The sequence below is a fragment of the Hetaerina americana genome, unplaced genomic scaffold, assembly GCF_022747635.1.
Source record: "Hetaerina americana unplaced genomic scaffold, ioHetAmer1.1.p SCAF_59, whole genome shotgun sequence".
NCBI classification, from domain to species: Eukaryota; Metazoa; Arthropoda; class Insecta; order Odonata; family Calopterygidae; genus Hetaerina; species Hetaerina americana.
The window spans coordinates 2,544,216-2,568,551 of record NW_027287194.1 but is presented as its reverse complement, the minus strand read 5'-3'; the positions used below and the strand labels follow the sequence as shown (position 1 = coordinate 2,568,551).

General features: G+C 40.1%; 1 protein-coding gene across 1 annotated transcript in view; it reads right to left on the bottom strand.

Moving 5' to 3' along the window:
• Window positions 1-18,613, bottom strand: part of LOC139694900 (uncharacterized) — a 134,605-nt gene extending 115,992 nt beyond the window's left edge. The window contains exon 1 of the mRNA XM_071593402.1: window positions 17,996-18,613. Within this exon, the coding sequence (XP_071449503.1) occupies window positions 17,996-18,352 (357 nt within the window). The 5' untranslated portion in view covers window positions 18,353-18,613. The remainder of the gene's footprint in view (window positions 1-17,995) is intronic.
• Between the last annotated feature and the right edge of the window lie 5,723 nt (window positions 18,614-24,336).

The following is a 24,336-nucleotide window of genomic DNA, read 5'->3' as shown; positions in this document are numbered from 1 at the left end:
CATAAAAGACCTTCTTGGCTACAAATACCATTAAAACTAGCATATCGGTGTTATTATTTGGTAGTCTACCATAAAATCTATGTTACGGTCGGAAACAGGCATGACATCAATAGACTTACTGCCTGTCTCGAAAAAACACAGGTTTCCACGATATTTGATTGTTTATCAACCAATATTTTTCCCTTCCCCTCTCATATCCTCCCTTATCACTTACGATCGAAAATACGACCGTATTTCCGACTCATTTGCTAGAATATCCTGGCTAAAGCTAGAAGGCCGCCGGCAATGACATATTCTTTAAATTTTCAACAGAGTACTTGCAAACCGCAGACCTAAATATCTACGCAAAAATTTCCTCCCCATCAGCTCAATCCACACCAGATATACTAGGGGTAATAATAAACTTCTTGTCCCACACCATCGCACGGAAATCTAGCACAAATATTTTCATGCTACAACATGCCGTCTGTGGAACTCTATCCCAGATGATATAAGAACTGAAACTGGAAATTGGAAATTCTGGAACTGGCCAGATGATAAAAAAAAACTCTTCAACCACAACATTTACGAGAGCACTGAACAGGTTCATTTCGCTCAGGTACAACACTCAACCAGTATGCCCCTCCCTCATTCCACTCGGCTGCTTTACAGTTCATCTACATCTACATCTACTCAATACCCCGCAAGCCGCCGCAAGGGCGTGTGGCGGGGGGTGCTAGGACACCACCCATAATTTAGAAAAGAAAAATAATAAAAAAAAAATCGCATGCAATAACGACCAAATCATATATAAAAAAAAACATGGCATACATTCATGCATGAACACTTACACCCCACACACATGCAAACACTCAAACTACCAACTAACATACACATGCACCTGAAAGTATACCTAACATCTCTATAGTGTTTAATTTTGTTCCGACTTGTAAATTCAAAGTTTTTAATATTTCTAAAGTGACTTCGGTTTCTTGCTATTATGATTACTGATTGTTCGGGGAAAGAATGAGTATTTGTACCTATCTGTCTTGGAATCTATCTCCCTTAGTTTATCTTTGTGGTCTGATCTACCTAAGTAGTGTGGGGCCATTATAATTCCTTCAGTGTCATATTTAAACTCGTTTGTTCTGAACCTTTCTAAAAGTCTAAGCCTCGCTTGTTCTCTCCGCACTTCAAGTGGTTCCCAGCCTAAATCCACTAAGAGACCTGTCACACTTGTGTTTTTATCATAACAATTTTTAACGAATCTAGCGGATTTTCTCTGGACTTTATCTAATTCTTTTTGCCAAATTTTCTCCCACGGATCCCAAATACTTGCGGCATATTCCATATGAGGTCTAACTAGAGCAAAATAACACCTCTCTTCAACTTTTTCATTACATTTCCCCACCACCCGTTTTATGAAGCCAAGTTTCTTTAAAGCTGATCCGCATATTGTCCTGATATGTGCTCCCCATGAAAGGCGTGGTGTTAGAACAACCCCCAAATATTTAACTTGATTTGCCGTAGTCAATACTGAACCCTCTATTTTGTAGTTTATATCCTGTTCCTCGCTTCCTTTATTCCAAAATTTCAAAACTGCACATTTATCTATATTAAGTGTTAATCCCCATTTATTGCACCATCCCGAGATATTGTCTAAGTCTCTAGAGAGTAGCTCGCGATCTAGTTGGCTCCTTATTTCCCTGTATATCACCGTGTCGTCAGCAAATAACCTTAGATTGCTACTAACGTGTGTGCTTAAGTCATTTATGTATATTAAGAACAGAAGAGGCCCTATTACACTTCCCTGGGGGACGCCCGAAGTAACATCTCTCTCCGTTGAGCACAACCCATCTATGACTACTATTTGTTTGCGGTTTGACAAGAAGTCCCTAATCCAATTAATTATTTTCTCATTGATCCCATAGTATTTAAGTTTGTGTAACAATTTATTGTGTGGGACTTTGTCGAAGGCTTTTTTGAAATCCAGGAATACTGCATCGACTTGGGTGTTGTTTTCTCCCGATCTAAGTATATCGTGAATGAAGAGACCAAGTTGTGTTTCGCAAGATCTGCTTTTCCTAAATCCGTGCTGGTTGTGGATTAGTATTTTCCTACTATCAAGAAATTTCATAATGTTAGTGACAATAACGTGTTCCAATATTTTACAAGAGATCGATGTTAAAGAAATGGGTCGGTAATTTGTTGGTTTATCCCTATCGCCGCCTTTATAGATGGGAGTTATATGGGCTAGCTTCCAGTCGCGAGGCACTGAGCCTTCTTCTATCGATTTTAGAAAAACAATATGTAAAAATGGGGCAATGTCGTCAGCTAATTCCTTTAATATTCTAGCAGGTATTTCTTCCGGACCAGGTGCCGTGTGTGCTTTGATACTACGGAGCAGATGTACTATTCCCTGCTTGGTCAGTGTAAGATCGCTCATGTGTTCCTTGGGTGGGTGTGGAGGATCGTTTGGTGCGTTTGTGTTTTTGTTGTAGACGCTCTGGAAAAAATGGTTTAAAATATTTGCCTTTTTCACGCTATCTGTAATGATTTCTCCATTTTCCGTCTTCAAAGAGTGAACAGTGGGACGTTTACCCTGTATTTCCCTAACATAGGACCAGAATGACTTTGGATTTTCCTCAAGATATTCGCTTAGCATTTTAGATTTAAAAGAGTGTAGTGCTGTGCGCATAATACTTTTCGTCTTACTACGACATTCTTTTAGTAGCTGTTTGGTTGTATTCACAAAACTTATATCGTCACTTTTTAAACTCTTTTTGAAATTTGACTGTAGCTTTCTTTGCCTTCTTAATGCCGATCTGACTTCCCCGTTGTACCATCTAGGTTCCTTACTGTCGCATTTGAGTTTGGACGGGATGTACGTCTTTATTCCTTCGCGTAAAATATTTAAGAAATTATTCCAAGTGTTCTCTGTATTTGTTGTCAGTGTTTTTGTCTTGTATTCCGGTAATTTTATCTTTAAATATTCTCTTAGTCCGTTAAAATTTGCCTTGTTGTATAGGTATATTTTACGCTTTTCTTTGTTTATTTTGACGAACTTAGTTTTTAACTCCACAAGAATAGCCTTATGGTCACTGATTCCGTCTATTATTTCAATGTTAGTAATGATTTCGGGCATAGAAGTCGCAAAGATGTCTAGTATGCTTTGGCCCCGTGTTGGTGATTTAACTATTTGTTCTAAGGAGTGTTTTGTGAATATATGAAGGAGTTCTTGGCATGAATCTCTGTTTTTGGCAGATTTTCCCACGCAGTAGTTTTCCCAGTCAATTGACGGTAGATTTGTGTCACCAGCGATTAAAGTAATACTGTTGCTTTGTCTGCTGCTGATAGTGGATATTTGTTCGTCGAGCTTGTGTAGGACATCTGTGTTAGAATCTGGGGGTCTATAAAATGAACACACGTATAGGCTTCTGCCGTTGTAGTCCTTAATGTTGCACCAAACGCTTTCTATGTCATCTACGTCGCATTCATATCGTTGGCTACTAAGATGTGACTTTACTGCAATGAATACTCCCCCACCCAACCTATTTGGTCTGTCCCTTCTGTAAATTGTGAAGCCGTTTGGAAAAACCTCATTGTTTGCTATATCTCCCGTGAGCCAACTTTCTGTTCCAACTACTATGTCTGCGTTTGTACTGACAAAAATATGTTCAATATCCGATATTTTGTTTCTAATGCTACGGCAATTTAATGTTATAATTTTAATATGGCTAATAACTTCTTGTTTTTCGGTTTTATGTACGCTAACAAAACTGTTTTGAGACGATTCGTGGTGAACAGAGACAAAAGAATTACATTCACTTGCATTGCTATCTGTTATGTATGTAGAAGCACCAATTTATTAAATTTACGTGGGTTATATGTTGTTTTAACGCAAGTGCTTGTTTGTTCAATATTTTTGGGGATTTGAGAGGCATTACCTGAACTGAATTGACAAAAAGCGCTGGATTCTACTTTATTTTTCCCAATATATGACCTACGCTCTTGCCTACCAGCTATGCTAAACCCTCGACACGTGTTCGTGTAACCTACGCGCTACCAACTGCGATGCCTCGGCAGTATAATGGACCCCGGAGCGATTAAGGGGTACCCGACACGATGAGAGGACGGGCCTCAGATCAACGAAGTCCGCTCCGATTCCCCGGCAAAATCCCAGCAATCTCTCATTTAAACCCTCAATGCGGCTCCAAACGAGCCTTCCGCGGTCTGAACGCGGCACAATACTACATATACTTAATTTAATTGGGACCTTCAACTCTGCCTCGACTCGTTTCACCTCCGAGTGCATCTCCTTAAAGGAGCGCAGGATCTCTTCAGATCCACGTTCCGAGGCGTCGTTTGTCCCGACATGAGCCACAAACAGTTCACCCTTTCCACTTTTTCTTTTTTCATTCAGGATTTGTTGCTACTTGTTTTCAGGATTTTTCATTATTATTTTAATTCAATGTTATGTTTCTCATTACTCTTCATGCGTTGGCAATAAAATTGATTTTTTCATTTCAATTTCAGTAACGTAATAATATGCATACTATGTAAAAATGATTTTTATATTGCACATACATTTTTACTCGAAATAATAGGAATTTCCAGGTGTTTCAAACCCCAATTGTCTTCAAGGATGTTTTCCTGCTTGGGTTTTTAATAGGTGAGCAATGCCAATCCCTCTCTAGCTTATCCCACAAACCTGATTCTTTGCCAAGACTTTCCCTATTTTATTGCTCTCTTTCTTCGCTGTCATTTACTTTGAGTATGTGGTTATGTTTAGGTGTATGCTTAATTTAAATATTCGCCTTCGGCCTTCTCCGAGGCCTTCTTCAAGACTTAAAGAAGGCTGAAAGCTCAAACAATCTACAATGTGAGCGTCCTTTTAAGTACCACTATTTTATTTGTGTTCTATTGTTCCGTCCAAATATTAAATTTATACATTATTTTTCAATGTGTAAATATGTGCACAATGTATGTCTCTTTGCATTTATGTGTATGCATATAATTATAACTTTCATGGCTAATGCAATAGGTATAAGACGATGGGTTAAATGGAATACGGGATCATTTGGTCTAAATACCACACACATAAAGAACTCCATCTATCTCTCTCCATTGAACTCACTCCCTGACGCCATTGTTTCTTTCTTGATTTACTCCGACACAATTACTGACCTTACTCGTTCCTTTACCTCGATCATTAGATAATATAATTGTCTATACTTGTTATTTTTGTTGATAATCGTTAATATATGTTGATTTTCTAAACACGCGTCCTTGTTCGAACGTTGTTAAATATGCAGTTGTAAACAAGTCACATGGGAAATGAGGAAATGAGGAAATGCATAACTAGGTTTTGCTATTGATAGAGGACATGTGTTACCTCATGTGCAGCAGTTTATTGGCGAAATTAGGAATGCCAGCGTCAGATCGTGGAATGCGTTCAATCGAGAATTGGAACGTGGACGTGAATATTATCGCCATAATTTAAACCAATCAGTTCAAACGAATGTACCCCTGCTAAACCCCCAACAGAAGGAAGAATACGATACATTAATGATGGCAATTGAAGATGGAAATGGTGGCTTATTTTTCCTGGATGTCCCTGGCGGAACAAAGAAGACATTCCTCACATCATTGCTTTTGAACACTGCTCTGGCTAGATCGGATATTATGGTAGCAGTTGCTTCTTCTGGTATGACGGTTAAATTGTTGGATGGATGCCGTGCGGCTCATTCAGCGTTAAGGTCGCCGTTAAACCTATGAAATTATGAGCAAGTGACATGTAACATTTCGAAACAACCCGCAATGGCCAAACTTTGGTACCATCTAACATCATCATACTACCTTGATCAAAAATTTCCCGGAATTTATTCAGAAAATTAAAAATACAAGTTTATTCATCTAAATCTATATTGTCCCCTTCAAAGTAATCCCCATCGACTGCAACACACTTATGCCAGCGCTTGATCCAATCCTCGAAACATTTTTTATATTCGGTTTTCGGTATGTCCATCAGTGCTTCCTGCGATTTTTCCATTACTTCCTCTCGGCTGCTAAAACGCGTTCCCCGTAATGGTTTTTTAACTCGATTGAACAGAAAGAAGTCACAGGGAGCCAAATCAGGTGAATTCGGTGGCTGTTGGATGGTATTTGTTGCATTTTTCGTCAAAAAATTACGAATAATGATAGCACTGTGCGACGGTGCGTTATCATGGTGCAAAATCCACGAGTTTTCTGCCCACATTTCTGGTCTCTTTCGGCGAATTGCTTCACGCAAACGTCTCATAACGCCCAAATAATACTCTTTGTTTACTGCCTGGCCTTCTGGCAAAAATTCATGATGCACTACACCGTTGTAATCCATGAAAACCGTCAGCATTGCCTTCTTTTTTGACTGAAAACGACGTGGTTTTTTTGGTCTCGGCTCATTTGGTGAACGCCATTCACTTGCCTTATGTCTGGATTGCGTGTCGTACTCATAAACCCACGTCTCGTCTCCAGTAATGATCCTTTTGATGAATGTGGGATCGGATTCAGCCTCGCAAATCATGTCTTTTGCGACGTCAACACGGTCTCTTTTTTGCATGAAATTGAGGTCTCTTGGCACCAACTTTGCTGCTACACGACGGAAACCCAAATCATTAACCACAATGTCTTGGGCGGATCCATAGGCAATGTTCAAGTCCTCCGCTATTTCTCTGATGGTTAATTTGCGGTTATTGACCAACATTTCTTTTACTTTATCAATTTTTTCACCGACTTTCGATGTCGATGGTCTGCCACTGCGTTCATCATCTTCGATTGCCTCACGACCACTTCTGAACCGCTCGTGCCACTGGTAAACGACCGTTTTTTTTAGAGAATCGTTGCCGAAACACTTTTCCAACATTTCCAACGTCCGTGCGCCACTAAATCCGTTTTTTACGCAAAATTTAATACAAGTTCGTTGTTGCAAATTTAAATCCATTTCTGCAATTGTAAAAAATCGCCAACACACACAGAGATAGATGTACTCTTGGCTACGTAACTTTTGCAAATGTCAAGTTATGACACTAAGATTTAAAGGGAATATCAACAACAGATGTACCAATTTAACAAAAAAAACAGAACTCAAATCGGAACGATGGGAGCGCCACACGGTGGTTATTCCGGGAACTTTTTGATCAAGGTAGTATGGGACGAATGCACGATGGCGCACAAACGCGCACTGGAAGCACTTGACCGGACATTGAAAGATCTTGGCAATGACTCGAGATGCTTTGGTGGCGTAATTATTGCACTGTCTGGCGATTTTCGCCAGGCACTGCCAGTATGTCCAGGATCGACTGCTGCCGATGAAATAAACGCTTACCTCAAATTATCATCTCTGTGGCGCTACTTAAAGAAACTTCAACTGACAACGAACATGAGAGTTGCATTGCTGAACGATCCATCTGCTGGAGATTTTTACCAGCAATTGTTGACTATCGGTAATGGCCGTGTTCCTGACGACAAATCGAGCGGATTGATTAGATATCCTCGGAATTTTTGCAATTTCGTTTCATCGAAATATGAGCTAAATAACAAAGTATACCCGATCATCATTGATAACCACAAAAACATAAATGTTCGAGTGAGCGAGCAATTATGGGGGCTAAGCACAGTGATGTGGATGACTTAAATTTCGTAATTCAGAATTAAATCGTTGGCACTCTGCATTCATTCAAATGTATTGACTTTGTAACAAACGTAGACGAAGTCACCAACTATGCATCTGAATTTTTGAACTCCTTGAATGTGCTTGGTTTACCACCGCACAACTTACTGCTGAAAGTCGGCTTGGAGGTCATGATACTGTGGAACCTAAGCCAACCAAAATCATGCAATGGAACGCGTTTGGCGACAAAAAACGACCAATGTGATTCACGCGACTTTAATCAAAGGAAAATTCAAAGATGAGGAAGTTCTCATTCCGAGGATTCTCACGATCCCTACCGATATGCTCTTTGAGTTTAAACGAATTCAATTCCCAATTTAATTTAACAAATCAAAAGATTAATCGTTGAGTGTTGTTGTCTGAATCTAACAAACGCATAATTTTCTCATGGTCGATAATGTGTATCGTGTTAACGCGTTGGTAAACCATGCGCTTGTTCTTGATAACAAAACAAAAATGTTCTTTATCGGAAGGTGCTTGACTCAGGAACATAAACCCGAGTGAATATATAGATTGAATTAAAAAAATTTCTTTCTGACAAGCTATGGTAATACTAATTTTTGTGGTTTTATTGATTTTTTTTCCTTATAAAAGGTCATATATGATTAAAATTATTCCAGCCGTTCTTGATTTATATATGGTGTAACAAAACTGTTCCTTGAATTTTAGGCGGTACGAAGTTCACCGGGTCAGCTAGTTCTATATAAAATTCAATAAACCATTTATAAAAAAATACAGTTTTAAATACTTCGGTTTTCTCAAAAAAAATTTATTTTTTAGCCTTTTAAATTTAAAAATTTATTTTCAGTTTGATCCCAGGTCATGGCTCATATGATGAATTATTTTTTTATAATTCTTTTTCCGTTTTTGAATGTATTTTTTTTCTCGATTTCTCAATAAGTTTCAAGTTAGGTGTGATTATCTTTTTTTAATCCTCCTTTTCTTAAACAGGGCTATTTTTTATTTTCAATTTACTCCATATGCCAACCTATCGAGATGAATACAACATGTATAAATTTCCGACAGAGTAGATACTGCGAAACGCAACTTTTGCTGTTTGTTCATCATATCCTTAGTTCGGAAGAAAGCAATTTTGGAGCGGACGTGATATTTCAGGATATTAAGAAAGCCTTCGACCATGTATTGCATAGTAAACCACTCACAAAGCTTGAAGCATATGGAATATATAATAATATCCTGGGTTAGATCAAAGACTTTTTGAATGGTCGGGTACAGTGAGTAGTCATAAATGGAGTTTAAAGCTCAAATGCAGTAGATGTTACTTCTGGTGTTCCGCGGAGTAGGCAGCGTTAACTGCCTGCCCTAGAGGAACAAACTCCTTATGGACCACTCTTCTACCGTCGAATAATACATTAAGCATTGTTTTCTTTTTTGATTGGCTCATTCTTGTGTTTTTGGGCTTGGGGGACTCTCAGCCACTCAGAGCTATGTCGTTTTGTGTCTGTGTCGTATTAAAAAACCCAGGTATCATCATCAGTGATGACGTAAATCCAAATAATCAGATTCACTTTCAATACGTTGCAAAAGTTCACTCGAAATTTCCGCTCGGTTGCTCTTTGGTCTTCTGACCGAACACCTTGGGCGCGAGCTTGGCGCACACTTTCCTCATCGCTAAATCTTCAGTAAGAATGCAAAACAATGCAAATAGACGACAAGTCCAGTTCATTAGCAAACGTCTTGATACTCAATCGACGGTCAGAGTCTAACAATTGTCGAACCAGGAGCCACATTGTTTTCGCTTTATCTGGTTGACGGCCGCCCTGAGCATTGTTCTTCGTGAACTTCTTCTCGGCGGCCGTCGTGAACCTCTCCCTTAAAGGTCTTCGACCACCTCAAAATTTATTTGCGAGTAGGACCGAACAGAGTCCCCGTAAACCTCACGAATCATTTTGTTAGGCACCTCAAGGGATTTTTTCAGTTTAGCACAAAACTTAGTAATCAAGTAACGTTGTTCGATTCTCGATTCCATTGTTTTCATGACACGGTCGGCGCGCAGAGGTTTACAATGACTGAAGTCCTGCCGCTTCCACAGCTTGGAGAGCACTTAGACTACAGTTTTGCGGCAAAGCTTAGCAAAATACATCCTACTCCAAGTGGTTCGATCCAACTTTGACCAATAGAAGCAGCGCGGAAAATTCAATTCCACTACTTTCGGAATGCAGCCTCTATGCATGACTTTGTTGGTGTAGATTGACATGAGTCACGTGTGGTTTTATTCTCTTATTAGGGTGGTGACCTAACACCACCCGCCACATACGCCCTTGTCGCGGCTTGCGGGGCATTGTGTAGATGTAGCAACATAGACATTTCAGCACACCAGTTTCTCAAATATCCATATTTTCTGCTCACCTTAATTCCGCTTAACAAGACTGTTCTTTACTTTTCCAAAGCCTCACCGCCCAAAATTCTCTCTTCAATCACATTGTCCAACATTCCGTCGCCAATCAAAATGCTTTCCTTCCACTTTTCTTGTCTAATTTACATTTCTCCCAACAACCCTCTCTCCTTCATTACACTAACGTGCCCAACACTTTCAACTGCCCTTGATTCTTGTCAGGCAAGTCATTTTTCCGAGTCATACAAAACTACGCTCCATGCCAAAGTCATCACTGGCCATTACTTCATATCTTTTTCTTTGGCCGTAATATCGCCAACTGTCGCCTCTTTGTAAAATCTTCCTCGTCTAACTAAATTCCAAGTATTATTTAATTTCATAAGACACCATATTATACCATATAATTCAACCACCGCGTCATATATTATACCAACCATATAATTGCAACATATTTCCTAATCAAGTCAACTGTTACACCAGCTCTAGTTTCCGACCTCCAATTTGTTAAGTCTAGCCGGGCCTTCATGTTTCTAGAAAAGTCCACCTGGTTCACATTATTATAGACAATAAATTAGAAGAAGGTGGTCTTATTTTACAAGGCGGGAGCCTATTATAAAATCGAGCATTCAGACATAGACTAAACCCTTCTACGATTGCCGCTCAAAGATCTGACCCCGAGATCGGCACGCTGTCCGCCGAATGGGGTGTTAACCCGTGTGACACCATGGCGCCTCTCCCTTTGCCTTGTCAAGGTGTCCCTCTCAACTCTTATTCCGCAGTCCGAAAATCTCGAAAACCCTCGACCGCTCTTTCAAAAGAGCACGATCCCTAAGTAACCCTTTCCCTGCCGCATGATGCGACTTCCCTGTCGCCAGCGGGGGCATAAAAATCTCACTATTTGGCCGGGAGAGGCGCCACCAGCATTTTTTTCCAGACTTTTTACAAACATCTGCACAGCCTTATAATAGAATAAAATAAAAAGTTAAGAGAATCTGGAAATATAGATAAATGCAGTATGCAATCCAACAGACAGCACATCGTCACAATGTGTCTCTTCCTCGCGATTTCCAAGTGAAAACGGATAATTTTACGGAAGATTTAGTATATCTACCTAACGCAGGAAAAAAAATAAGAGCGATGTATTTTCCCTGCTTAGCCGACGGACCGATTAAAACATTATGTATATCCCATGCTCTCACGTAGGAATGCATTCCTCTATTATATAAAATCATATTTAAAAACCTATACAGTATTTTGACAGAGCAAGATTGATTGTGTTGACCGCCTGAGAAACCGTTTCCATATCAAAAGTGACGAACGCCATGGAAATATAAGTTGTTGAAAAGGACGAAACATGCCATCTGAATTGAAATGTTCTTCCAACCGAAGATAATGTTTTAATTCGTGGAATTGAGCCTAAACGAATTCATCGCATGCGCTCCGTTTGAAGCCTAATTGACATTACTCAGGGAATAATAGTGTTTCGTTTGTGAATTACCGTATTTTTTAAGGGTTACATGGAAAAAGGGGCCTACCTTATGGTCTCAATTTTGCCCGAATAAAGACGTTTATCCATGTATTTTGCTTAATTGTCTTGTATTCCCGATGATTTTTCTATATTTTGCCGTAATTCCCTTTTACCCTAATGCCAAATATTACCCAAAATAGCAAAAATACCTGAATGTCAACCATTTCTCATCTGCATCGTTTAATTTATAGTTAATTAACCCTCCTGATGCATTTGTAAATATCCGGGAGAGTTAAATTTACCTGTTTGAGTACCGATATTTTAATAGCAATTTTTTATTACGTTTTTGAAGATTTTTTAGGTCGATATAAGGTAGCGTATATTACGTAAAAATGGTCATGCCTGCTTTTAAAGTTCTGTGTATCGATCTGATTGAGTTTTTTTTGGAAACCTGGTAAAGCATTACTTGAGTGATTTATGCAGGTAAAATATGGCATGTGATATTAACAAATAAGTATATTTAAATGCATAACGTTAAATATTATGGATTTTTAAATAGTCTGATGGATCAAACAATTTAACGATATTTCCTGTCAACGTGAATTCATAAGTGATTTCAGAAAGGAGGTTCTCTAGAAATTTGTGTTCATAAATATGTTCATTTCAATCCGCCACCCGAAAGCACCACGACTCATTATTTGACGGCCTAGCGATTAAGACGATTTATGAATAGTTACAGAGTGAACGTGTCTGGATTTATTAGCCAGGCCTAGCAAGACACAACCTGACACCCATGTGTGGAATAAACGCCTCTTCAATTGCAAAAACTTCTTTCCGTTCAACACGTCTATCCTTTTTCAACCCCTGACTACTCCATTCAGCGTAACGCTCTATTACTTATATATCTATCAACTCTGCATCACAGCCCTCAATATGCATCCCATTGCCAATCATAATGTCCCGCATCCATCTTTCTCGCCTCCTTTTGATTTCTCCCCCCTCTCCCACAAAAGTCAAGCACTTCCTCGCTTGTTTTTCTTTCTGACCACTTCATCTTCTCCATCCTTCAACAAACCCAATTTCAAAAGCCTCCTACCCACTCCTATCGTTTTGCTTCAACGGCCAAGTTCCCCCACCGTACTGAACCAAGAGTTGCTCGTTACAGTGACACCTTGGATTCCTCCGTTTGTTATTTTAACAATTCCCTAATTTGATCGCTAAACCGTCCTCTTTATACCTCTCTAATGGCGATCTCTCTTCGAAGAGTGATCTATCCAAACATTGTTTCAAAACTGAGTATCATCGTTGAACAATAAACTTTATTGCAAAATTCCAACGAGCCGCAGAATTCAATCAAAGCCATCGACAGAGGGCAGGTTTTTTCAAATAATCACGCTGCACGACAATATAAAATGTATTACGGCCAAAAGTGTCGACGTCACACCACGACTGATCATCGACGGGAATTAAACGATTTCTAGAATAATGGAAGGAGCCTCCAGGGGAATACAATTATCCGAGTGATAAACATAATATTTAGGCTGGAGTTAGGTTTTTGATATAACCTATAACGTGTCAAGGTTTACTGATAGCATACATTTTGACTTTTTATTCCATTCAATGATGGAAACAATCATAAAAGTCCAGTTTAAAAATTATGCCACAATAGAAACGGAAAATAGCAAACGTGTTTTGAGGCTATGACTAATAATCCGTCATTAATATTATTTAATTATTAACTACTTTCAAATCTCATTCCTAATATAAAAATCATCAACGAACCAACTTATAAATCATATTTCAATGGTTTTTAGACTCTTAAATGACCAAGATATCAACCTGATAGCTCTGAAGTTTTAGAAATTGTTTTAAGACAATATATCATCACTGAATGTTTTCAAAATCGGATCGGGTGAATTGGGTTAAGTAGGGTGGTAGCCGAATAGTACAGTGAATTTACTGCATTCTAAGGTTAAGTAGGGTGGTAGCCGAATAGTACAGTGAATTTACTGCATTCTAAGGTGCATGTGTATGTTAGTTGAGAGTGTATGTGTTTGCATGCGTATGAGCCAAAATGGTAACTGCAAGAATAAATACGCAACTGCGGGTTTGGGTTTGCATGAATATGCTGGTTCTCCATGAGTTTTTATTTTCTGATACGGGTGGAGACGACCGGCCGCCCCCCGCCAAACACCCTTGCGGCGGCCTGCGGGGTATTATGCAGATGTACATGCAGACTGAATTGAGATTATATGACCTTGTGCCTCGAAGATTCGCGATCGGGGAGTACTATTTTCATTCCATTCTGAAATTGTTGATAACTTTGTCACAAATTGTAAATACAAGTGCCATGAAAAGCTGCTTTCTATCAAATTGCATTCGTCCCAACTTGTAGCTGAATGCCCACGATTTACACTCTCGCGTTTAGGGCCCATTTAAATACTGATCACAATGAATAGCGCCGATAGAAAGGACGATGTGATATATTTAGACGAAAGTAGAAACCCAGATAGGTTTAAAAGGGAGTGAAATAAGTTAAGGAGGCATAATCGAATTCTTTCGTGGAAGCAGTAATTCGATATGTGTACCTAATGTCAAGACAAAAACATATTTCAGGGAAATGGGAAAGAGAGGTGCAAGAGTATACGAGTTCCAGTTTCAGAGTTCATAAAAAAGCCGAGGAACAATATAATATGCATTTTTGCTGTTAAACTCAAAGAGGAGAAAGGGCGTGCACTGACGGATCGACCGACCTCAAAATGTATTTACGGATGCGAAGGAAGATTTTGATAAAATGTACCCGAATAAGATGCAACCCACTCACCAACAAAAAGAGTTGGATTTAACTTTGTCGATATGAGACCGGTAAACAGTTTACATAAACAAGAGCTTACAGCACAGATAAAAATGTCTTGAAAGAAAAGAAGATGCCAAGACAAAAATAAGGAGTTAATACCGTGGAGTAGTTACATTGCTGCCTCTGATATTAAATACCTGCGGTGAGAAGACGATTGGAAAAATAAGAGAAACAATTACATAAATGCGACGCACATAATACGTCAAGAAAGGAAAAAGAGTTGCGAAGGAACGAGCTACATTTGCGGAGATATAAATTATCATTTGTGAATTATGCAAAAGGAGATAAGTGAGGGATAAAGAATATTATTATTGCTTCCATTTTTTTTGGCAAGGCCTCCGAGGTGACTCCATCCTGAATATAACGTGGAGTTTTCTAGTTTTGGCTTTCCAAGCAAACGTTGCGATGAAATACAGCCACCTCAAGTGTCTCACCCAGACTAAACTGAATACGGTCGCCAAACAAAATTGAATTACACATTTGCACCCGCATATTTACCCTCGAATGAAAGGTTTCATTTATTTTTGAAAATTCGTTTGAATAATTACACAAACTTATTTAGGGGGCAGGGTGGGAAGTTTAGCGAAGAAACCTCTAAGGGATCCACCGAGTATAAAAAAACTTATCACGATTTCATATACATGAAGATATTTAAAATTCATGCCTCATAAATAAAAACAGACGAGAAATATGAGAGATACTTTAACGTCATAATGATGAATCACCCCAGGGAATTTAGGAAAATGGAACTGAAATTCAGTACGAACCTTTCGTATTGAAATTTAACCGAAATAAGCCACAATATGCTAAATAAGGCGAAAGTGCTCACAAAAAGGTAGAGAAGCAAATGAAGAATATTCCTGGCTAATGGCGAAATAATATGAAACAATTTTGTGACAATATACATTACCTGAATCAATATCCGCGAATAATATCACATTATCCAAATTTAACTCAACGCAGGAGACAGGGGTTAGTAATCACCAACACTTAGTTTAGACACCACAAAAAAAGCAGGTATACATGGAAAATGACAGGTGACTCAGAAAGGTATCAGCTAGATTATATCATGGTTAGACAATGGTTTAGGTACAGTGTGATAAATTCGCACAACTTCCCGGAAGCGGATGCGGACTCTGACCACAATTTAGTTGTTATGAAATGTAGCGTCCGCTTCAAAAAGATAAGGCACGGACGGCGGGTTAGAAAATGGAATGTAGAAGCATTAAATGGATTGAAAAGGGAGGAATACCGACAGGCTATAGAGAAAATCATGGAGGACGATAAAGAGCTAAGTACTATCGTAGAAAAATGGGAAAGTATCAAGAAAGGGTTTTATAAAGCCGTATAAGGCTCCTTTGGAACTGTTTACGCGAAAAAAATTGGATGCCATGGGTCACGGATGAAATGATTACAAAGATAAATGAGGGAACTGAATGGAAAAATGTACACAAGGAGTTAGGCAAAATGAAGTACAAAAAGTTAAACAATAAATTGAGGCGGGCAACAAATAAAGCAAAAGAAGCATGGTGGAACACGCAGTGCGAGGATATGGAAAGTCTGTAGAGGAAGGGTGAAATTGGTGTGCTGTATAGTAACGTTAAATCTTTTTCGGGAAGTAAGAAAGGAAGATCTATGCTAACAGTTAGAGATAAGGCGGGTAAGGTCATTGTTGACACAGGAAAGATCCAAGAAAGATGGTAGGAGTATATAGAAGAACTGTATAGTAAAGAACTTAGACCAACAAAGTCAGACATAGAAAATGATCATGACGTAGAGGAAGATAGCTTAGTTCCAGGCATACTCGAAAATGAGATAGAAAGGGTATTAAGAGAGATGAAACTAAATAAGGCCGTGGGGGTGGATATCATTCCTACAGAAATACTGAAATGCTTAGGCAAATGTGGGAGAAAGAGGCTATATGGGCTGCTTCGTAGCATCTATAAAGAAGGAATCTGGCCGGAAGACTTTGTGGGATCAGTTTTAGTCCCTATTCCGAAAAAGGTAAAGGCTTCACCATGTGAGGACTACAGGACAATAAGTTTGATATCCCACGCAGCTAAAGTTTTTCTCAGGATCATAAACAATAGAATAGAGAGTGGGGCAAATGATTACTTAGGGGATGATCAGTTTGGGTTTAGGAAGGGGAAAGGAACGCGTGATGCCATTGCAGTAATGAGATTATTAATCGAGAGGAATATAGAATGCAACCAGGAGGTATTTGCCTGTTTCGTACACTTCGAAAAAGCGTTCGATAAAGTGAATTGGGAAAAACAAATGAGTTAATTGAAGAAAATAGGCATTGAATCGAGGGAAAGGAGGCTAATCCGCAACCTGTACATGTCTCAGACTGCTCAGGTGCGAGTAAGAAACGGGGAGACCGGATGCGCAGCGTTAGGAAGAGGTGTTTGGCAGGGTTCCCCATTATCAACGCTGCTTTTTATCCAGTATGCAGAGGAAATAATTAAAGAGGCATGGGAAGAACTGGAGGTAGGAATGAAAGTGGGCGGAGATTTTGCAAAATCAGTTGGGTTCGCTGAGGACCAGGCTTTGGTTTGCCAATCAGCCGAGGGGTTGCAAGCAATGCTGATTGAATTGGAAATTCAGTGTGACAGATATGGGATGAAAATCAATCGTAATAAAACTAATGTTATGCAATTTTCTAGAAAGTAAAAGGTTAAGCTTAACATTAAAGTAGAAGGGCAATAACTAGAGCAGGTAGATCAGTTTACGTATCTCGGATGTGTTTTGGACCAATAAGGTCAAAGTAGTAGGGACGTAAGGAGAAGAATTGCGCTAGGCAATGGGTCCTTCACAAGGAGGAGGGAGTTGATGACAGGGACGTTGAGTAAGGATATTAAGAAAAGACTCGTAAAAAATTTGAGATGAAACTTAGGTATGTACGGCGCGGAAACGTGGTCATTGAAGCAGGAGGATAGAGATAGACTGGAGGCGTTTGAAATGTGGATGTGGAGAATGGATAAGGTGAAATGGACAGAGAAGAAAGCAAATTAGGAAGTTCTTGGTATGTAGGGAAAATAGAGGGGTTTGTTAGAAGAAATGCTATGGAGGCAGGAAAATGGATTAGGGGCGTATTGACCGGCAGTGGGATGTTGTAGACGGTAATTGAGGGGAGAATGTTAGGCAAACGAGGAAAAGGAATGGCCAGGATAGGGATGTTGGACGGGATGAAGGGAGGAAGAAGGTACTCAAAGATGAAGAGGGACCTGATGTAGAGTAGGAGCCTGGATTTTATGTTTTGCTAGGAGTCACAAATATATTATTTATTAAGGTGCTGTGTCCATCCCAAAACCTACATTAACCGATAAATTACCGAATAATAATAATTATATATATGGGTATATATATATATTAATATATATATGTATGCACTCTTGTTTCCGGAAGTCTATAGGATGTAAGATGTCAGAATATTATTCCCAAATCCCAAAACCTCTTTAAACGTGAAGAGTTATTTGCAAATTTATGCTCACGCTTTAACTAATTCCAACGTAGAATTACCAGTCATATTCCGATACATCCGTCTATGTAGAATTCCCCCCAAAATTCGATGTTATATTTCACTTTCCGGGTACTCCTTTCGACTATCCAATCGGCACTCACCTTCTCCAGCCCTTTGACCTTCTCCTCCAGGCGCCTTGCGTGCGCGGCCAATTCCTGCTGCTGGTGCAATTGCCTCCGCTTCAATCTATTTCTCTCATCCGCACCACCCTTGACCTCTGACCCGACCGCCGCCCTCGAGCAACCCGCACCGCGTCTTGTGGTCGGCGTTGTCCTTGGTAGCTTCGGCACCACTGGTTTGGTGCTCGGGGAGGTGGGTGACTTTACCTCCTCGACAGCACCTGGGCCCTTTTCTACCCCCCCCTGTACGACGGTGCCACCCCTGGCCTCACTCCCGCTTTCGCTCCCACCTTTACCTCCAACGCTCGTCCTCTCCAGCTCCAGCAGCCCCGTCATCATGCCTCCACCTCCAGGGCACTCCAGAGTTCACCAGATCACCCGCGTAGTGCGCTGAAGCACGATTGAATTATAGTCAAATGCCGCCCATGTCCAATTCATCACTGCCCTTGTAAACGCAGGCTCCACCACTCTTCTGGTTTATGCTTGCACCTCCGCATCAGGGGTGGCCTCCCCCCTCTCCCTTCGCGGCATCCATTGACCTTCGCCAGGGCCGGCGTCGCCCTCTCACTTTGCGTCAGCCTCGCGAAACGCGGTCCAAGATGGCGCCCGGCGGGATAGCTGCCCGTCCTGAAATGTCCAGGGGGGGGGGGCGGGTAAGAATGTTAATCCTCTCAAGAGGATATCATAATCTTGGGCCCTCAGAGCCTCCCTTCCCCTCGGCACCCTTCGCACCCTTGCGGAAGGAAAAAAGGGGGGTGGCAGAGAAATAATCAAAGGGAAACACAATATCTACGACCACGAGCCGATTCCCTTTTCATATCTTTTACTTTCATCCAAATCGATAACTTGACTCTATTGTAAAGAAACAATCGTTTATCATGTGTTTTCGGTAAATTACAAAAATGTAAAAGTTCTACAGGCATATCAAGAATTTAGAAATATTTTCTAAAAAAAGATTAGAAAAGGAGTAAGACAAGGATGTCCACAATCGTCTTATCTATTTATTTATCTTATATATTTTAGAGTCTACAGAGACGATGAAGGAGAAAAGAAATGATATAAAGATAAATGGTAGAAAGATACATACATTAGGATTGCTGACGATATCATGACCGTGACAAGATCAGCCAACGATATGAATAGAATGCTCAAAACTCTATCCACAGAATAAATGGAAAACTGAAAATAAATGTGAAGAAAACCAAACAATGATAATTTATAGAAATAGGAGAGAACCCCCGGTAAATATAACGAGAGGGGAATCGAGGATAAACCAAGCCGAAGATTTCTGCTGCCTTGGAAGTACAATTACAAGGGACAACGGCAGATGCACTTCTGCACTGAAAAGAAGGAAACCTTTGGCGAAGAAGACACATGAAAAAAAAGAATCTTTTAGGAAACCAGCACGTGCCATTGGAAAAAAGAAAATACATTGCAAAAACGTTTATTAGGAGTACATTATTTTATGTATGCGAAGCTTGGATATTAGGAAAGAGCAAAAAGGCTCGGTCAGGAGGAAATGGAAATGTGCATTTGGAGAAGGAAAGGAGAAGAACAACATGGACGAAAAAGAAAGCAGCATAGAAGTATTGAGTAGGAATTAAAGAGGGAAGGAATTTAGCCAAAGAGATGGAGAAAAGGAAAATTAAATTTGTTGGACAAGCTCTTAAGGATCTTAAACAAGATTTTCCTAGAAAATAAACTTGATGGGAAAGTAATACGAAAAAATGAAGAGGAAGGTCGAGAAAGAAATGCATAGATGATGTAAAAATTACTATAAGGCTAGCAAGATACAATTAAATACAATGAAAATAGCGGCAATGGAGAGAGAGAGAGAGACCAATGGCTGCAACAGCAAGGCGCTGCTTTTATAAGATGATGATTATAACATAACAAAATACCCTGCCACACGCTACAAAGACGGTGTTTGACTGAGTATTTAGTTTATACATACATTTGAATACGTTTTAGCCAATGAAAAAACACTTTGGCTTGAAAACACATACGTACACACATCATCCCCCGCCAAACACCCTTGCGGTGACTGGCAGGGTATTGCGTAGATGTAGAAACATACCTACATGCATCGTCCAAAGAATGGTGTGTTTGACCAATAAAATTCAATTTTACTCCCCTATTTCATTATTCCTGGCACCTTTCCTGGGTTCGAAATTGTCAAGACTACGTGCCACGCAAGGAAAAATAAATGGCAGTGTCAATCCATTTCTTATTTTCTTGGTCGAATCAACCAATATAATTTGGTACCATTATGATTCTCACCGTGTCGCAAGAAAACTCAGGTATCCTTGCATAGTTTTCTAAAATTCTATAGTCTTGCTGGTCATCTTGGCGAATTTAAAGGTTCCAAACCAATTTCCTGCAGCATACCTATCACGCTTACTCACTTCTCGTAGCAATTTTTTTACGAGCCTGGCAGGTTATCCTGGCTTTTAAAATAGATTCTGTCACCATTGTTTTTACGACTGATGAGATCAATATACATTAATTTTGACCATTAGCATAACTACACTTTTTATATGTTGCTAATGCTGGCGGGAGCAATAATAATTGCTCCTGGTAGGGTCACCCATGCCAGATAGGTCGAAGGTTAGGAGCCAGGCGAAAGGTAGTCCACGCAGCGTCTGTTCCTCAGTAAGGCGGCTGCAATGGCGTCTGCCCCCAGAGGGGCGGAAAATTAGTGATGACGTCACGTTAAAACACTATTGAAGAAGGAAACGGGAAACCACCTCAATTATCATTTCCAAGATAAATATGATGGTCAGTGAAGAGATTTTGAGTCCTGGCAACTACGGGACCCGGCCAAATCGGCCGTGTGTCGTCCCCGGCAGCGGGAGAGGCAAGGCTTCCGCGGTCGTCATCCTACGAAACCCTTGCAAGGGTAAACCAGCAGCAGCATGACAGAAGGCGCAGGAGAGAAAACAAAATTAGGAAGAATAGGAACGTGGAATGTTAGGACAATGATGAGAACAGGGAAACTGGAGAATGTTAAGCAAAAGATGGAAAGGGGAAATATAGATATTATAGATCTATGCGAGGTGAGATGGAAGGATTGCGGGGATTACTGGAGTGACAATTATAGAAAAATGTACAGCGGCGGGGACGAAAGCCAACGAGGCTTTGCCATGGTATTACATTAAAAGGTAGGAAGAAGCGGAGTCAACATAGAACAGGTTACGGATAGAATATTACTAGCAGAGATAAAAGCAGAACCGACGAACTTGGTTATTCTTCACAAGGAAGAAGAGGTCGATAGGATATAGAATCATTTAGAGGATTTAATCGCATGTGTTCCTTCAGGGAAACATTTGATAAAGATGGGGGATCAGAATGCGATGGTAGGCGAAGGTAGAGATGGTAATGAGGTGGGGGACCACGGTTTAGGCACGAGGAATGACCGCGGGGAAAAAGCAGCTGAGTTCTGCAGGAGAAAGGAATTAATTATCACTTACACCTGGTTTAGACACCACAAATACGCAGGTATGCCTGGAATATGCCAGGTGACTCAGAGATTAATCAGGTAGGTTATATTCTGGCTAGACACAGGCTTAAGAAATGTGTGATAAAGTCGCACAGCTTTCCGGGAGTGGATGCGGACTCTGACCACAATTTAGCTGTTATGAAATGTAGCGTTAGTTTAAAAAAGATAAGGCAGGGGCGGCGGGTTAGAAAATAGAATTTAGAAGCATTAAATGGATTGAAAAGGAAGGAATGCCAACAGGCGGTAGAGGAAAACATGGAGGATGGTAGAGAGTTAAGTGCTATCGAATAAAAATAGGAAATTATCAAGAAAGGGTTGTCTAAAGCCGCAAAAAACACTATTTGAACCGTTGATGCGAAAAGGACTAGGATACCATGGATCACTGATGAGATAATTACAAAGATGAATGAGAGGAGGAAATGGAAAAATGTAAATACAGAATTAGGCAAAATGAATTACAAAGAAATAAATAATAAATTGAGGCGGGCAACAAATAGGTAAAAGAAGCATGGTGACGCAGTGTGAAGATATGGACATTTTTCAGCGAAAGCGTGAAATCGGTGCGCTGTACAGCAAAAATAAATGTTAATCGGGAAGTAAGAGAGAAAGATCTATGATAACAGGTATAGATAAGGCGGGTAAGGTAATAGTTGACACAGGAAAGATCCAAGAGATATGGAAGGAATATATAAAAGGACTATGTAGAAATGAACTTAGACCAACAAAGTAGGACACAAAAATTGAATATCACTTGGAGGAAGATAGCTTAGGTCCGGGCATACTCGACGTTGAAATAGAAAGGGCATTAAGGGGGATGAAGCTAAATAAGTTCGTGGGGGTGGATAACATTCCCGCGGGACTATAGAAATGATTAGGCAAATGTGGGAGGAAGAGACTATATGGGCTGATTCGTAGTATCTATGAGAAAAGAATCTGGTCGGAAGGCTTTGTGAGAACAGTTTTAGTTTTTAATCCGAAAAAGGTAAAGGCTACATCATGTGAGGTCTATAGGACATTAATTTTGATATCCCACGCAGCTTAAGTTGTTCTCAGGACAATAAAAAAAGGATAGAGATTAGGGCAAAGGATTACTTAGGGGGTGATCAGTTTGGGTTTAGGAAGGGGAGAGGTACGCGTGATGCCATTACAGTAAAGAGTATATTAATCGAGAGGAATATAGAATACAACCAGGAGGTATTTGCCTGTTTCGTAGATTTCGAAAAAGCGTTTGAGAGAGTGGATTGGGGAAATGTAATTAGTATATTGCAGAATAAAGGAATAGATCGGGAGGATAAGAGACTAATCCGCAACCTGTGCATGTCTTGGACTGCTTAGGTGCGAGTGGGGAACGGGGAGTCCGGATGGGCAGTGTTAGGAAGAGGTGTAAGGCAGGGATGCCCATTATCACTGTTGCTGTTCATCCTAAATGCAACGGAAATGGTTAAAGAGGCATGGGAAGCGTTGGAGGTAGGAATTAAAGTGGGCGGAGATTTTGCAAAATCAGTTAGGTTCGCTGAGGACCAGGCTTTGGTTTGCCAATCAGCCGAGGGGTTGCAAGCAATGCTGATTGAATTGGAAATTCAGTGTGACAGGTATGGGATGAAAATCAATCGTAAAAAAACTAATGTTATGCAATTTTCTAGAAAGTAAAAGGTTAAGCTAAACCTCAAAATAGAAGGGCAAAACCTATAGCAGGTAGAACAGTTTACGTTCTCGGTAGTGTTTTTGAGCAACATGGCCTAAGTAGTAGGGACATTAGGAGAAGAATTGCGCTAGGCAAAGTGGTTTTCACAAGTAGGAGAAGGTTGATGACAGGGACTTTGGGTAAGGATAATAAGAAAATACTCGTAAAAACTTTTATATGTAGGTTAGCTATGTACGGCACGGAAACGTGGTCATTGGAGCAGGAGGATAGACGTAGACTGGAGGCTTTTGAGTTGTGGGTGTGTAGAAGAATGGAGAAGGTGAAATGGTCACAGAAGAAAACAAATGAGGAAGTACTTGGTATGGTGGGTGAAGAGAGGGGTTCGTTGGGAGAAATCGTATGGAGGCTGGAAAAGTGGATGAAGAGGGTATTGACCGGCAGTGGGATGTTGAAGACTGTAATAGAAGGGAGAATGTTAGGCAATCAAGGAAAGGGAAGGAACGGGTTAGGGATGTTGGACGAGATAAAAGGAGGAAGAAAGAACTCAGAGATGAAGAGGAACCTGATGTAGAATTCGAGATTATGTTTTGCTAGTAGTCACAAATTATTAAATTGGTAGCTATGTCCATGCAAAAACCTACCTTAACCGGTCGATCACCTAATAGTAATATATATATATATATATATATGTATGTATACTCGTATATTTTCACACACAAACATATTATTTCAAGAGTATTTTTGTGAAATTCTGATTGCTTTGTAATGCAAGAGATCTACACATTAAACTGTACCATATATACATCTTTATGATGAATCGTACACCGCCACCAGGGGAAGGGGCAGGGGTTGATAGGCCACCACCCGTTAAACAAAATGAAGCCGCATGCAAAACCTACGTATTCATCCAAAGATTGCAACTACATGTAACATCAACCAACATACATATGCTCATACAAATTTATCAAAAATCTAACGAATAATGTGGCTCTGCTTTCACATGGACATGAAACTCATGGCCTCCGCCCTTAAAGAGGTAGGGATTGCGACACACCGCAGCAGGCAGGGAACGGAGCCGGAGGATAAGTAGGTGTCACAAACCTTAGTCGCCCATGAAATTGACGGTGCAATTGCAGAATATATACAGGTACATTTTCCATTTAAAAATAATTAATATTG